This window comes from Lactuca sativa, chromosome 9 (genome assembly GCF_002870075.4).
Source record: "Lactuca sativa cultivar Salinas chromosome 9, Lsat_Salinas_v11, whole genome shotgun sequence".
Classification (NCBI taxonomy): domain Eukaryota; kingdom Viridiplantae; phylum Streptophyta; class Magnoliopsida; order Asterales; family Asteraceae; genus Lactuca; species Lactuca sativa.
Window position 1 is genome coordinate 166,515,988 of NC_056631.2, and position 17,675 is coordinate 166,533,662.

Sequence of the window (17,675 nt, forward strand, 5' to 3'; positions counted from 1 at the left end):
TGCTTTGTTTGAAAATCAGAGTAACATTTTAAATAAAAGTGTTGCGGAATTTTTCACAAAACAAAATATGATAAAGATTTATCAAAAGCATTTCCATAGAAATGTATTTCATTAAAAGACTTGGGATGTCATGTTCGTACAGATCAAAAGCATAAACAGTACAATATAAGCCTTACTACATTATTTCATATCTACAGGCCTATATTCGTAATCCCTCGTCCAAACATCATATCTATGCTCAAGCGCCACTACCTGTAATACATAAAACTGAGTGGGTCAGGCTTGGGAGCCTGGTGAGCACATAGGGTTTTCAACCCACAATAAATAAGTTTATTAATTTCATCAATCAACAATAACCCGATTACCAGTTCCCGTTATCCTCACTTTACGTCCCTAAACACCTGCCATAAGGGACCTAGTCTAAGGATCATCATCGGGATGGACACTACTGCTAAGGGGATTCCTTAACAATAAATGTCCTAAAGGCAACCATGTGGGGGATGGAGTACACCGGTGAACACATCTTTCACAAACACCTACAGGTTGCAAGCTTGCTAGTGTTCCACTGGACTGTCTAGAAGAGTTCGTGGTTGTCAACCATACTCCGCTAGATGACAGAATCAACAACATCAACATCGAGGCCTCTCACCATTTTATCACACATCACCTATTACATCTACCCATGTTTTACCCCAACATTTTCGTAGATATAAAATACATATACAGTTTAAATCATTGAAAACATGTATAACAATGTTCATACAGCATAGATAGCAAGTGTTCAGATAATATGCACACATAGCACGTAATTTATATAAAATACTTCATATCTATGTGTAAGCTGAAAGTAACTATGCACTCACCTGGTAAGGTGGTGTCGGCACTCGGACAACTCTTCGTTACTTCTTAAAACAATTTTTCCTTGACCAAAACCTAGTATTAATACCACTAGAGTTTAGTTTTAACGTTAATCGCGACTAATTAATAGTCTAGCTATTATTACTATTATATAAGCGTTAAATAACACTCAATATAACTCATAATAATAGCCCAAATAATTATTTTAAGGTCCTAATAATGTTACTATAATTAAATAAAAGCTATATTAAATATAGTATAGGCGTAACTCACTTACAACGGGTTTTTATTAAAAACCGGGCTTTGCTGGAGCAGCGTTTCCGAGCCGAAAGCTTTTCTTCTCGGAGCCGTCGGGCGCTCCGGGGCTTTCTTCTCGTGATAGGGAGGTTCCCTAGACTTGGGAGGGGTTTAGGGAGGTTAGAGAGAAGTTAGAGAGAGAAAGAAAGGTTTGAAGGTGTGAGGAAATAATGAAGAGTTCATCTCTTATTTATAGGAAGTGTATAGTAAAGTAGTCTCCAAGCTTCGTCCGTAACTTTTGCATACAAGCTCCGTTTTTGTCTGTCTTTTTACCGTTGAGTTCCTATTAATGAGATCTTCAACTTTCATTTAGACCTCGTTAGCTAATTCTCATTCTATCTCGGATTTACTAAACTGTATCGAATTCGCCGCGCTCGAAAAGTAGAGACTAAGCTTCATCCATAACTTTCGCATACGAGCTCCGTTCTTGTATGTCTTTTTACCGTTAAGTTCCTATTAATGAGATCTTCAACTCTCATTTAGACCTCGTTGGCTAATTCTCATTCTATCTCGGATTTACAAAACTGTATCGAATTCGCCGCGCTCGAAAAGTAGGGACTAAGCTTCGTCCATATCTTTCGCATACGAGCTCTATTATCGACGTTATTTATATCCACGCATTGGTATTTACGAGTACTACAACTTTCATTTAGATCCCGTCGGCTAAAAATCAACCGATCTAAAATTCAGATTTCGGGCTGTGCACTGCTATGCTAAATCTTAGAAAAATCATAACTTCCTCATACGAAGTCAGATTTGGGCGTTCTTTTTATCGATGTTCTTAGTTTAACATATTCTACGACTTTCGTTTAGAGCGCTAAGGCTAAATCTCGCTCTATCATAAATTCACTATTTACGCTTCCCGGTATCGTGCCGGTTCTGTTGCGAAACTTCGACGGGTCATAACTTCTTCATTATAACTCGGATTTCGGTTTTCTTTATATCCACAGAATCCTTGTTTTGACCACTACAACTTTATGTAGAGATATCGGGCTTATCTCACACTTTAATTTTGACGCTTATTTTTATTATTTATTAATTATACATTTATACTTAAATAATAAGCACATAAACATACATAATTCACATAATACTCAAATATTTCATCTTTATTTCTTCAAAAAGAGTTACAATAGTTGACCTAGACTATTACATTGACAAATATGCTTAGCCCTGAAACCCGGGCATTACAATCCAACATAGTAAGAAGAGCAGATGAAGGACTGAACATCGCGATTATTACTTATGATGGAGAGATAATGTATGGAGTTAGTATACAAATCCTGTTTCGTTGATGATTCCGGGACGTAATCATCCTAAGGGGGAGATAATTGTAACGCCCGTAGATCAGGGTTAGTCAATTTAAGGATAGTGAGCGTCAAAAATGACTTTTTTTGGGAAAGATTATTTAGAATGAGTAATCTTAACTAAGATATAGTTTATGTTACGAGGTTTCCGAATATATAAAGAACATCGAAATCCGAGTTATAACGAAGAAGTTATGACCTGTCGAAGTTTCGCGACAGAACCGGCACGACACAGCGCGACGTAAATAGTGAATTTACGTTAGAGCGATATTTATCCAAAAAAAAATCTAAATGAGAATTGAAGATCTCATTGATAGTAGTGCAACGACGGAAAGACGGACGAAAACGGACGTCAGACGAAGGAGTTATGAGTTTATAACGGAGTTTTCCTGTCTCGGCCTACTAAAAATAATATAATAAAAATATAATAAAAATAAAGTCAAAATTAGCCGACGGAGTCTAAACAAGAGTTGTAGAGCATAATCTCACCTACGCGTCGATATAAAGAACGTCGAATACGGAGTTCGTATGCAAAAGTTATGAATTTCTGAAGTTCGGGGCGCGAAACCCCAAAACTGTCAGAGACCACGAGGTGGCAGTAGTGGCCACGACGTGGCAGGGCTTCTGACGCCTTCTGGAGCCTGACAGATCAAGTGGACGATGACGCATGCAATGACGTTCAAGCCCACGATGTGGGAGAAGTGCCCACGACTTGGAAAATGAGAAAACAACCCTATAAATAAATTTGAAGGGGCAACCGTTTATGGTTGCCAAATCTCTTCTCTCCCACTCTCGATACACCCTCTAAGCCCTATTTTAACCCCCCTCCCCTGAAGCCCCGATAACATCCTGAGACCTGAAGCGAGTCGCGAAGCCCGAAGATCCCCAGAAGTGAAATTTCTGAGCCGAAGCTCTGCCCGCGAGGAGCCCGATTTTTGTGAAGATCTTCTAGATCTACCTAAGAATACTACTTTTTCAAGCCGTAGTGATGTCCGATCATCTTCTGATCAAGTGAGTGTATAGTCACTTTCATCTTACACATAGATATAAAGTATTTTATAAAATACGTGCTATGTGTATATATATATATATATATATATATATATATATATATATATATATATATATATATTGTTGTTTATATGTGTGAGTGTGTAGTTACTTTCTTCTAACACATAAATATAAAATATTAGCTATGAAATACGTGCTATGTGTTATATATTGTTTGTCTATTTGAGATGGGCTTGGAATTGATGTTTTTATATGGGTGTTAAATGATTTAAACTGTGTTTGTATTTATATCTACAAAATTGTTGGGTAGAACATGGGTAGATAGAATAGTTGGTGACGATGCGACTTTGTGCCTATTAAGTAAAGCCTTGGTGACGATGCGACTTTGTGCCTATTAAGTAAAGCCTTGGTGATGATGCGACTTCATGCCTATTAAGTAAAGCCTTGGTGACGATGCGACTTCGTGCCTATTAAGTAAAGCCTTGGTGACGATGTGACTTCGTGCCGATTAAGTAAAGACTTGGTGACGATGCAACTTCGTGCCTATTAAGTAAAGCCTTGGTGATGATGCGACTTCGTGCCTATTACGTAAAGCCTTGGTGACGATGCGACTTTGTTCCTATTAAGTAAAGTCTTGGTGACGATGCGACTTCGTGCCTATTTGATAAACCTTGGTGACGATGTGACTTCGTGCCTGTTGTGTAAACCCTGGTGACTATGAGACGTAGTGCCTATTGTATGAACCCTGGTGACTATATGACGTAGTGCCTGTTGTACAAACCGTGGTAGCAAATGGACTTTGTGCCAATTCCTTAGGTAAATCCTTAGGAATGAATGAATGAAGGATAGTGGATTCTTAGGATAAACCCTTGAGAAAATAAAGGAGATATGGGGATGGGTATTTGGGTTGATTGTTTGATAATTAAATATAATAAATGTATTATTGTGGGTTGAAAACCCTATATGCTCACCAGGCTCCCAAGCCTGACCCACTCAGTTTAATTGTATCACATGTATCGATATGAAGTTGCTTTGCACTGAGAGATTAAAGGAGATGTAAATCACTAGAGTAAATGAATGTATGTTCTGTTTATGCTTATGTGTCTGTATCGAAACATGACATCCCGAGGTTTTATTATTTAATAAAAATACATTCTCTTTGGGAAATGTTTTGATAAGTTTTTATCATATCTTGTTTTGGGAACAAATTCCGCAACCGTTTTATTTAAACGGTTACTCTGATTTTAAAATAAAGCATAAACAAACCGGTCTTTTCTGATTTTAAAATAAAGCATAAACGGTTACTCTGATTTTAAAATAAACGGGAAATTTGGGGATGTCGCACACCACTCCCTCGAAAGTCCTTAAAGGACAGTTTGCGCGTACCCGACTGGCTGGACGCCAAGTCACTCCTGAATGCTTGGAGGTGATCCTCCATCAGCTCAACAATCCCTTCCTTGATCAACCCGAAAATAATCGGGATTGCCTCAAGGATACCTCTCATGATGTCAGACGCGATGAACTCACGTAACGCATCATTGACCTGCTCGGACCCTACACCCAAGCCTGATCTTGATCCTGAACCTCCTGCTCCATGTCGTGTAACCACCATACTGAAAATAAACACGTAAACATCAGGATCATACATACTCCCGAGAGGTCTGACACACTCTCCCAGTTTCCTGGTTCCATCTCGACTCTCCTTGATTCGAGTACGGATCCTCTGCTTCTAGTAGTACGGGCCCATACTACCTTCCACATCTATCCGACTTTCCTCAAGGATTGCCTCAACTTCACCAAGTCCCTTTACCAACATCCCTTTCAAACTAATCTGAACCTAGGCTTTCCTAGGGCACCCTCTAACCTACTCTCCGCCACCAGCTGCACTAGGGGCCCCTACCACCTTTCCCTAACTAGCTTGCGAATACTGCTACCTATTCGCTTACTAGTTAGTTAAAGTTAGCCAGAACCCCTTTAGCACAAAGCAAGCAACATTCGTGCATTGAGTAACCAAATCAATCATAACTTAATCAGGCTATCTCACTCCTAACTAACAACTCTAATATACGACTCAATGAGCTCCTATAGCAGGCATACAAGGCATCGTTCCTAGATCCTAAGCCCTATTCTAGCATGCAGTTCTCATAAACACATAACAGGCATACAAGGCATCCTCCTAGATCCTTATCCCTATTCTAGCATGCAGTTCTCATAATCATATCATATAACATAACAAGTATGGGTATCTTGGGGAAAACTTACTTGAGCTTGGCCGGTAACATGCATCACACACCTCGTTCTTTCTCAAAATTCTTTAATTTAGATTTTAGAAAAACTATTTCCTTGTAAAAATCTTTCAAGCCCTCGGTTTGAGTTCAAACACCATCGAGGGTGTGTCTGAATCCCTCAAACCAAGGCTCTGATACCAACTTGTAACATCCCAATTTTCGAGACCAAACATTTCATTTTTAATAAATACTTCGCAATATAGTTTACCAAAACGTTACCCAAGTGATGTAATTTTATAAACAAAACTATAAAAAAATGTGTTTGAAACCCACTCAACACAAGTAACATAAATCAGAGTACAATCCCAGAAACTCAAGGCGGAAGCCATATGTGTGTGTGATGCGCTGCTACACCGCCGACTCCTTCCCTTTGGACGAAGAGGTACCTGAAACAAAAACTGAAACTGTAAGTACGAAGCTTAGTGAGTCCCCCCCCCCATCATACCACATACCATAACATCACATAACATACATACTGTCAGGTAATTATGGGGTGCCCGACCTACCCATGTCAAGCCATTCTGGGGTGCTGACCTACCCATGTCAAGCCATTCTGGGGTGCTGACCTATCCATGTCAGGCCGTTCTGGGGTGTCGACTACCCTCCGGTCTATCTCAACCGTCAACAGGGACTATTTCACCCCTACCTCTATCATACAATAACAGATACAATCATACGGCCAGGCATATATGGGGTACTGACCTACCCTTCGGTCCTAACGACTGATTCAGGGAGAAACTATTCCCTGCTACTACCACCAACTAATATAACATATCACATAAGCATATCTCATAAGCATATCTCATAAGCATATCACATAAGCATACAAAGATAATTATCACAAAGACAGTTATCTATCAATTACTCTTGTTGGTGGATCGGCATTATGGCCTTAGACCCACCACTACCGGAAGGTAACTCACCTCGATGTCGTGTAGTGTGTGCACTGTCCTCGGTGTGAAAGTCGGCTCTCCTTGACTCCTCAATCCCTACACGACAACCCTTCTAAGTTATCAATTGAATATGCAACCCTAACTAGGGTCAACTCAATTCAGGTCAAAGTTAAAGTCAAACCCTGGTCAAGTCAACTCTTTGGTTGACCAGACTCGCTGAGTTGGTCCGCCAACTCATCGAGTCCCTTCGTCCACAGAATACTACAAACCCGTCCCCACTTGTCGAGTCTAGCAAGAGCTCGACGAGTTCACCTTCAAAAACACTTCAATCAATCTTCAACCGACTCGGCGAGTTCTTCCTTGAACTCTCCGAGTTCCTCTTCAACATATGAATGCGTCAAGTCTATGACTCGTCGAGTTGTAAGAACAACTCGTCGAGTCCACTTCAAAGATTGGGAGGTTGCCTTGGACTCGCCGAGTTTGTTCTAGCACTCGTCGAGTCCCATGATTCCCAGGTCCCTTAAAAGCCTAAACAACTGGGGGACCTTCCACACTATCATCTGGTCCGTCGACAGAAGGGATTTGGCGGTCATTACACCCCGACTCGCCAATTCCTAAGAACGAATCGTCGAGTCCATCCTTGACCATTACTATACAATCGATTTAAATGGGCCTTAACACATCAAAACCATAGATTTGGCCTCCTAATGTCCATTTTACATGTAAAGCCTCAAGCTTGGTGCACATGCATGGGATCTTTGGCTCAAAAAGCCATAAAAGATGGTCTACAAGATGCATGGGGTGTTTATGGCAACAAAGATGGCATCTTTATTCCATAAAGACCCCCAATGGCCCCAGATCTGAAGTCATAACTCCATATTACACTTCAACACCCGAAAATGGCTTAGAAATCCCTAAATATACCAAGATCCAAGCCCTAAAGATGATTAATTACATGGAAGATCAAGATAGGAGCTTTTTGCCTTAAATGAGCTGGAAATGGAACATAATCTCTGGATCTCCAAGCTCCAACTTGAACTCCCAAGCTCCTTTCCTCTTCTCAAGCTTCACAATCCACCAAAATGCACAAAATGGCCTTAGAACACTCAAACAAGGCTAGGGTTTCAAGATAATGCCTTCTAGAAGTATAAGGGACGATGGAGGCTAAGATAAGGAGATATAAGTTTTTTAAATAGGGTGCAAACCCTCAAATTTAGGGTTTCACTCAAACAACACTTACTCGCCGAGTCGGTCTCCCGACTCGTCAAATAGGTCACTTAACTTCCCACGGGTCACGACTCTACTCGACGAGTTAGGCTACCAACTCGTCGAGTCCCCGTGAAAATATAAAGATTCTTAGAATTAACTGCGTACCAGGAATCAGGTGTTACACTGTAATATCAATCCCAACTCAAAACTCCAACTCAGCTGCCTACCATCACCAAGTGACTAACCTCATCAAAATCCCAAAATACACGAAATACCCTCAAGGTCAAACTTGGTCAACCATGGTCAAATTCAAAGTCAAAGTCAATTGTCAAGCTTAATAGTCCATGTTGATCCAACTCGTCGAGTGCATCTACTGACTCGTCGAGTTCTTTCATATCTCAGAAAATCATGAAAAACTCGAGACAACTCGCCGAGTTAGCAGAGCAACTCATTGAGTTCTTCAGTATCAAGAAAGTGAGAAAACCCGACTAAACTCGTTGAGTTGGCTAAGCAACTCGTCGATTTGTCCTAGTCTTAATACATTCTGTCGCTTTCCAAACGAGTCTAATGCCTCCAAACTATAGATCTGATCTCCTAGGGTTGAGATACCACATAAAGCTGCAAGCTTTACGTCCATGCATGACGTCAATGGGCTAAAACACTAAAATCAATCTTATTAAGGGACTTAGAGCATGAAGGAGGGCCAAGAGTTGATAAAGTTGGCGACTTTAAGTCGATGGAGGCCATGAGATGTCCAGATCTGAAACCATGGCTTGATAACATGCACAAATCTAAGAATGGTCCCAAAATAAGCTAATATTGGCCATAAACTTTCAAAAGAAGAGATCTAGCAAAAGGATGATCAAGTTAACGACTTTATACCTCCAAATGGTTGCAACAACACTGAAAATCCCGGATCTAAAGCTTCTCCCTTAAACTTTGCACCACCAACTTCACACTCCTTCAAGAAAAGCACAAAAGAACACTCGTTAAGCTCACACACACTCAAAATGGGGAGAGGCACGATTAGGGTTTTCTCTAGACTGAGGGGACGATGAGGGAGGCTAACAATGGGTCATAAGGTCTTTAAATAGGGTGCAAAACCCTGAAAATTAGGGTTTCACGGTCAACCCTCAACTTGTTGAGTTGGGGCCTTCCAACTCGTCGAGTAGACCTTAAAGATACACGGCCATTAAATACTCTACACGATGAGTTGGAGCCTTCCAACTCGTTGAGTTGCCCAAAAAATGAATATATATATATATATATATATATATATATATATATATATATATATATATATATATATATATATATATATATATATATATATATATATATATATATATATATATATATATATATATATATATAAAGCTTTAAATTCATACATGGGAATCTGGGTGTTACAGTTGGGAGCGTTAATGATGAGATTGGACACATGGAAATCAACCAAAAAACATAATTTGTGGTAGTAGATACCCCCTTTTCAATAGAAATTTATATTTTATTTGAATTAGTTTGTATCGTTTAGTGTGTACAAGTCTAAGTAACAACATATAAGATAGACCCTGGCAGTGGGCCATGAAATTTTGATGATTTTCTGCTTTTTATACACTTTCTTCCAAACCTCGTTGTATATTCGTTCCACTTCTAAGACTTTATCGTTTTGCATTCTCATTGAGTAGAATCCAGATTAGCAACAACAATACATGTATTATATATATATATATATATATATATATATATATATATATATATATATATATATATATATATATATATATATATATATATATATATATATTCCTATCAAACCCAACTATTGACACAATCCAAGACCCAAATAATATATTTCTTCATACTTGACTTGACCAAATGTGCAACTATTTCATTCCAAGACAAGAATGATGGTTAAAGAAACTCGAGATACTAAAGACAAGACACAATTACATGGAATGACTTGAGCCAAAAGCAGTCAGGAAAATCGCCTTGTGCTCTGAATGCTTCCAAGTCACTAGAACTTGTAATCGTTGGAAATGATTCAAATCTTAGGATTCGGTGGTAACACAAATACAAATTCAATTACAGAAAAATTAAAAATAATGAAATATAATTTTTACGTATTCTATAATATGCTCAACATCCACATGTGTTGTTGAATTTTGACATTTTACAATGCATGGAAAATAAATGTCAGCTTTTGTATCTGCCAAGTCATAAAATACCACTTCAGCTCCTTTGAATGCCTCTGGAATACTTTCTTTGGGTTTGAGCATTCTTTAACGTTGTAACTCACAAATGCTACTTGAAAACGTCTCAAGCCTTATGCAAGTACATGGATCTCCACAAATAAGCTTCTCAATACTTGTAGTCAATGAGGGTAGATCTTCTTTATGAAAACATGTAAACTCAAACTCTGGCAAATGATAGTCGAGGTGAAATGGGCAACTTCCTAGGGTGAAATATAAGTTAGCTAAAGGACGAACCTCAAGTGATTCATTCACTCTACCAGAAGTATTATCCTTTATGTGAAATGAAAAATACATAAACCAGAAAGAGCCACTCAATTCTAAGTCGACAAGATTTTTTAGACATCGAATGAGCGGGTGAAGTTGTACCAGTTTATAACATTCTTTAAGATGTAATTCCTTGAGATTTGGAGCCATCCCAAGGTCAAGGGTCCTCAACTTTGAATGAGTAATGGTGATGGATTCAAGCTCTTGGCATTCATTGGCCAGGTGTAGTTCTTCCAAATAATAACAACTTGTAAAACTTAAATGCGTGAGAATCGGAGCCAGCCCAATGTCAAGGGTCCTCAACTTTGAATTAGTGATTTTCAAGGACTTGAGATTTAGACATCTACTGGGCATGTGAAGATCTACCAAACCTTTGCATTCAAAAAGAAACAATTTATTGAGATTGGGAACAAGCCTCAGATCAAGGATCCTCAACTTTGAAAGCCCAATCTTGATGCTTGTCAGTATTGGACATTCGGTGATGTGGAATTCTTCCAAATCGTTGCAATCATAAAAACTCAACCTCTCAAGATTTGGACTAGGCCCAAGGTCAAAGGTCCTCAGCTTTAAACCAGAAAGCTTGAGGGATCTGAGCTTTACACATTTATTGGCCTTTTCAAGTTCTTCTAAATCATTACAATATCCAATATATAAATCCTCGAGGTTTGGAGTCAACCCAATGTCAATGGTCGTCAACTTTGAATGGGTGAGATGTAGGGATTTGAGATTTAGACATTTACCGGGCATATGAAGTTCTTCCAACTCACTACCTTCACCTTCAAGCCACAACTTCTCGAGATTTGGAGTCAGCCCAAGGTCAAACCTCTTCAACTTTACACCATGAAGTTCGAGGGATCTGAGTTTTAGACGTTCAAAGGGCATGTAAAGTTCTACCAAACCACCATATCTTGTAATGGTTAATATCTCCAGATTTGGAGTCTGCCCAAGGTCAATGCTCCTCAACCTTGAGCAACCCCTGAGGTCAAGGAATCTGAGCTGTTTAAGAACCTAAACATAAGAAAAATAACAACATGAATACTGGTACGTATAATAACAAAGCAATGGATTTATAGCATTATAGTGAATTATTTAAAACAATTAATCAACCACAATTCTACCTTTCTTTCTCCCCCTTCCCAAAGTTGTAGCATATCACTGTTAGTCATGTCAAGAGCAACAAGATTACTTCCTTCAAATGTTTGGGGTAAAGACCTAAAAGGGTAACTGGTCCAACGCAGAAATCGTAAACCATCTGGAAAATATGGGCTGAGGCTGACTTTATCAAAACCCCAATTACAACACAGAAATCCTAAACCATTTAGAAAGTTTGGCATGGTTTTATTATCTTCCAAACTCGAGAAAAGATTTTCCACATCAAGAAACCGCAATTCCTTCATCTTTCTAAGACCTTCCATAACAATTTGTGGACTGAGTCTCCCCTGGTAGAATTGCACACACCTTGTTGCTTCAGTACCCTGTAACCAAAAAGTAATCACAATGAATTTTGTCAAAATCTAATGAAAATGTGTGTTAGTTTCTCCATCTTAGATATAAACTAGAACCTTACCAAGTCATTAGCCAATATATCTTCAATTTGCTTTCTATTCCACAATCGGCTATGTTTGTTAGGCATATCGGGATGTGAACGACGAACAATATTCCTGCCCATTTCTTCTAAATGGTCATGCATGCCCAAACGCTCACCATCAATAGTTATGAGAGACTTTTGCTCAAGAACTCTTAAACCAATTCTAGCATGAAATCCACAGCTTTCAAGTGCTTGAATTATAAAGTCTTTCCGCCAACCTTTCAGTATGGTTGCAACATCTAGGAATATTTCCTTGTAATCGTCGTCTAGACCAATATAGCTAAGTTCCAACTTTTTCTGAGTTTCCTGTAACGGAATTGTTTTTAGCCTATTTAGGGCATCTTCCCATTCAAGCTTACTTTTACCACAGAGAAATGAACCCAAAACTTTGATTGTTAAAGGAAGACCAGCTGCATAACATACAACTTTTCCACATGGCTCTTGGTACTCTTGATATGGAAAATCTCTCCCAAAGGCATACCTACTAAAGAGCCAAATTGCCTCCTTATCTGATAGCAAATTGACATTATGAATCAACTTCACTCCATGTGCTACCAACACTTGCTCATCTCTAGTTGTAATGATAATTATACTTCCTGACTTAAACCAACTAGGGTCACCAGCTAACGCCTCAAGCTGGGCTACATGATCCACATCGTCTAGAACAAGAAGAGTCTTTCTACCACCCATCATCCAAGACATCATGTTTTTCCCCTCGGAAACACTACCTATGTTGATGCCATGATTATTCAAGACATTTGAAAGGATTTGAATTTGTAATGGCTTTAAACCAGACAAAGGTGCATTTGAAACTTCCCTGACATTCTCAACAAAACTTTTCCCTTCAAATTGAAATGATATTTTATCAAAAATGGCTTTGGCCAAAGTTGTCTTCCCACCACCTCCTATCCCCCAGATCCCGATCATGTGAACACCATCAGAAGCAGTTCCTAAAGATGATATAATATCCTTGATCCGAATCTCCATGCCTACTAAGTTTTTATCGATGCTGACATTGATGGCCCGTAACTCTAGTGAAAGCTTTTCAACAATTTGTCTAATGAATTTAGCTTCATGCCTGTATAGTAGAGAAGATTCAAAAGCCACATATAAAGCAATTACTTTCATATCTAAAACATACAAATACAGATGGGGTAATAACATCGTAATATAACCATATTTCATGTTTAATCTTTTAACAAGACTCAAGGATGAGTTAGGATATAAAAATCCAATATAAGAGGCATGTCCGAGGTCTTTATATCCAAGGTAAACGTAGATTAGAAAGAAACAAAACGAAAGAATATTGTAGAGATATGATAAAAATTACCCATCAGCAGTGTTCTTCAACTCCCAACCAGCCACATCAGCTGCTTCTTTCAAAGCCTTTCTCCATTTCCCAGCAGCCTCTTCCTTTTCGTGTCTGGCAAAGGCTTCTCCGACTGCCCCGGTCTGATTGCGGATTTCAGAGGGTTCCACATCATAGAATACGGGGTAAACAGTATGCTCGGTTGACTTGTGACACTCCATTATCTTTAGAAGCTCATTCAAGCACCAAGATGAAGACGCATACTTCTTGGAGAAAACAATGATGAAGAATTTTGAGTCTTCAATGGATTCCATGAGCTCATCACTGATCCTTTTCCCTTTTTCAATTCTCTCGTCGTCCTTATAAGTGGAAATGTTTTTCTGCTGAAGAGCATAATAAAGATGATCGATAAAGCTTTTACGGGTGTCTTCACCTCTAAAGCTCAAAAATACATCATACTTAAAGCTCTTGTGAACGGATGAAGTTGAAGAAGATGCCATTGATGGTATGACCGCAGGCTCCTGTAAATTCAAATGTTTGTTGGCGAATTTGATAAGAAACAAAGGTAAAGACAATTGTACGAAATGAACTGAATATAAGATCATATATTTAGAAGACAATGGTTAAATGATAACGTCTATGCAGAAAATTTGGAATTAGGTGAAAGCTTTTGATAAAAGAAAAGACTATGAAATTTCTTATTTAATGAAAAAAAATGCAATTACGATGCTATCTGTTATATATTGTTGTATATTGTCTGAGTTCATTAATTCTTCAAAGTATATGTCTTCTTACATTTTTTCAGAAATGATGTTTACTTGCAATGAAAAGCTCACATGTTAATAAAAACACTAGTACTACTTTTGTAAGTATAAACAAATTTGAACAAATATGTTTGAACATCCATAATAAGGGCCTTTTGGGTCAAATAAGCTATAAATGATATGATACATATTAACACATAAGCATTAATCTACGAATGATATGAGACACGATCAAATAGTATGGCCACGAAACACTACAAGATACATTACAAAATATTGTTTGAAGCAAGCCATGGTGAATTGTAGATAAGTATTAGACAATGAGTCAAAGAGAACCAATGAGCATGACCCTAATATCTCAACACACAGAAGGCTATAATTTGATCAAAATCAAATAACAATCCTTCTACCACAACCCTTTTCACATACGTGTTTCCAGTCTCACGTAATTATATTGACCACACTCTTTATTGCAAAAAGAACAGACTAGAAAGTTTACTAAAATTCACAACCGTTTATAATTAATTAACACACATTTTCAACATAGCAGATGGTAGTAGTAGATTAGTATTAACAAAATAAACTGAATCACGATAACAAACCAGTCACTGTGAAAGATTGAGAGAGTCAAAGAAAGTGACAGATTGATAGAGTCACTGAGTATAAAAAACGAGGTTAGAGTTTTAAATTTTACTTACAGGAAAATGAGAGAGAGGGAAGATTTTGGGCTGCTTTCTTTTGCAGAGACTGACGATTTGGGGCTGGTGTTGCAGAGGAGAGGAATATAGAGAAATCGATGAAGTGAAGTGGAGATGAAATGGAGAAATATAGAGCAAAGAAAGTCAAAGAAATCGACGACTGTCGTAATTCTTTTTTGACTTTGAAAAAGACTTTTCTCTTTGCATGTGCTCACCACAAACATTTGAAAGCCTACTTTACAATAAAAAATCAAAATCCAGCTCATATTAGAGTTTTTAACTAAGGGATTCTGTTTTAGAAAGGTATTTACAAAATATTGTGTTGCAAATTTTATTTATCTTTTAATTGCACTTGTATTTGTCAAAAATAAAAATAAAAATAAAAATAATAATAATAATAATAATGACCTTTCTTTTTCTCACGTGATTTTCTTCATCGCCTCCCTCCTTCCATAGCTTGTTGTGCAGGCACTGACCACAAACATTATCATCGGAGGGGCGGGGTTGAAACCAAAACTTTAAGACAAATTCACAAAACAATATAAATATGTTTAATTTGTTTCTAAATTATTACAAAATTATAAAAACTATTATGCTATATTATAAAGACAAAATTGCAAAAATGATCCATGTGGTATGCATTTTTTTGGGGTTTTGGTCCAAACCCCGATTTTTTAGATTGATGGTCTTTTTGAGCTACTTTTTTTTGTAGTTTTGGTCCCTCGTAAAATTAAAAAGCCAAAAATACCATTCTGATACATTTTCTATGTTTTTCTCTATTAAATATAAAGTTTTATTAATATAAATTATGAGACTCACCTCTCTCTCTCTCTCAAAAAAAAAAAAATCCATAAAACCTCCCTTACCCTCATCGCATTTTCTCCACCTTTAACCACCATTACTCCACCATAGCATCACCACTGCCACCACCTCCTTCCCCACCGGAAACCACCATCCCCACCCCATTGTTTCTGCCGGAGCTCTTTCCTCCACCACCTGTAGCCTCTTCCTGCACTACCGAGAAACACCACCACCAAGGTTGGTGTTGCTGTTGTGTAACCATCGAGAACCACCGTGGTTTTCCCTTTTATGCCATTGACCGGAGAAGGCTTCCAGGCACCACCCATCACCACCTCCCCTCGTCATTATACCATGTTTCTCACTTCATCGGGGAAGAGGACCACCACAGCTGACGGTGGCAGTCCCTCTGTCTCCATCCTGTCGTAACCCACCACCACCAAACTTTGTCGTCGTTGCTGCTTCGTCTTGGTCCCTCATCGAGCATTCGCCAATATAAATGAAGCAACAAGGCCGCCCCCAACCATCAACCGTAACCACCCATCGTCGCTCCAGATCTGTTAATCTTTGTAAAGGAATAGGTGGAACAGATGTGTTCTTCAGTGAAATGGAGGCGGGGGAACAAGAAAAACCCTTATCTGGCGAGGTTGTGGAACAACAATGAAGGTATATAGAACCTTTTCTGGTGGGTTGTTGAGGTCTGATGATACTCTGATCTGTGTAGCACCTTTTCTGGCGAAGTCGGTCAATTCGGTGCATACCTCGGTCAGTCCGGTGAAAGTATACACAATTGAGATTTTCTTTACATCAGATAAAAAATAAGACAAAACTGCAAAAATGGTCCCAATGGTATGTATTTTTTGGGGGGTTTTAGTCCATACCACGACTTTTTTGGATTGATGATCCTTTTGAGCTAGTTTGGTTGCGTTTTTACTCTCTCTAAATAGTGAAATGACCGTAATACCCTTGGGGTATTTATTTTTCATTTTTCTTTCAATTTTTTAAATCTAATAGTTATTTTAATATTTAAGAAAAGAGGGGCCTCTCTCTCTCTCTCTCTCCCCCCCACATGTTTGAGTGTGTATTCTACTATATGAAAAATATGTCCCCATTTCTTCATCTTCTTGATTCCAATCATCTACAAACACGATGGCATGGCTACCCAAGCTTCCCTTTTTGCACTCTAATCCCCAATCAAACCTCCCCATGGAAACCCAAGCTTCCCTTTTTGCACTCTAATCCCCAATCAAACCTCCCCATGGAAACAATCGCAACCCATCTCCTTCAACACTGTCAAACCATCCAAACTCACCCCCCGTTTCACCACCATCAAGGTTGCAGCCACAGGGGCGGTCCCCACCAAAGAAGCTCCGATGGGATTCATCCCACCCGAACTCGACCCCAACACCTTATCTCCAATCTTCACGCGGAAGCACCGGTGGGTTGCTAAAAAAAGCTAGAGTGGAGGAGTTCTACGTTATCACATGGAACTCACCAAAATAACAGATCTTTGCCCACCGTCGGCGCTGCCATCATGAGGGAAGGACCGAATCTATTGAAATAGTCAGAAAAGAACAGTGTTTGGCTCTTGGGACAAGATTAAGGTCAAAAGTATAAGATTAAATACCAGTTTTACAGGGTGTTTCCAGCCGGCAGGGGTGGGTCAGAACATGGTATGAATCGCCACCACAACCTACGAAAGCTCCACCAAACGGAAGCCTCCTCTCCATTAAAACCGAAAGCTTCCATCTGCTCCCGCTACCCCAACGCAAACTACATCGACCCTCCCTCAGCCTCCTCTACAACGGTGAAATAAACCCATATCCTACAATGGCAAATCGCCATGAGATCTTGCAATGTCAAATAACCATCAAATCCCCTATTGTTATTGTAATCATAGATTCAAATAAAAAACTTATAGAGATGATATTTATTTGTTCTTTTGCTGATGAGGGTGGGATGAATTGGGGTGAGACCGGATGCAATCTTGGTGGAGAAACCATGTCGATGAAGCAAGAAACTAGTGTGTATGTGTGTGAAATTTAAGCTTCTTATTGAAATCAGTAACTGTTTTCCTCCATGATCGATCTTTGCTAATTGGTGCATTGCGTAGCTTCACTTTTATGGTCTTGTAGG

The 17,675-nt window shown here is 38.8% G+C and overlaps 1 protein-coding gene across 2 annotated transcripts; it reads right to left on the reverse strand.

Annotated features, from left to right (window-relative positions):
- Positions 1–9,713: 9,713 nt before the first annotated feature.
- LOC111889671 (disease resistance protein RPV1) lies at positions 9,714–14,946 on the reverse strand. Of its 2 annotated transcripts, XM_023885813.3 has the most exons (5): positions 14,742–14,946; positions 13,301–13,800; positions 11,950–13,048; positions 11,501–11,857; positions 9,714–11,390 (listed from the first exon to the last, which is right to left on the reverse strand). In XM_023885813.3, exons 2-5 carry the CDS (start codon positions 13,777–13,779, stop codon positions 10,146–10,148), a joined length of 3,180 nt encoding a protein of 1,059 aa, XP_023741581.1. In that variant the 5' UTR covers positions 13,780–13,800; positions 14,742–14,946; the 3' UTR covers positions 9,714–10,145. The 2 variants fall into 2 exon arrangements, with proteins under 2 accessions (XP_023741581.1, XP_042754375.1); XM_042898441.2 differs by lacking the exon at positions 14,742–14,946 and having other exon boundaries at positions 13,301–14,352.
- Positions 14,947–17,675: the final 2,729 nt, after the last annotated feature.

Excerpts from the sequence above, each read along its gene's own strand:
- LOC111889671 (XM_042898441.2), bottom strand. The coding sequence starts at position 13,884 with ATGATCTTATATTCAGTTCATTTCGTACAATTGTCTTTACCTTTGTTT. Across the intron at positions 13,049-13,300 it reads TTGAAGAACACTGCTGATGG|GCATGAAGCTAAATTCATTA; the intron begins GTAATTTTTATC and ends TCTACTATACAG. Across the intron at positions 11,391-11,500 it reads GGGAAGGGGGAGAAAGAAAG|GTTCTTAAACAGCTCAGATT; the intron begins GTAGAATTGTGG and ends TCTTATGTTTAG.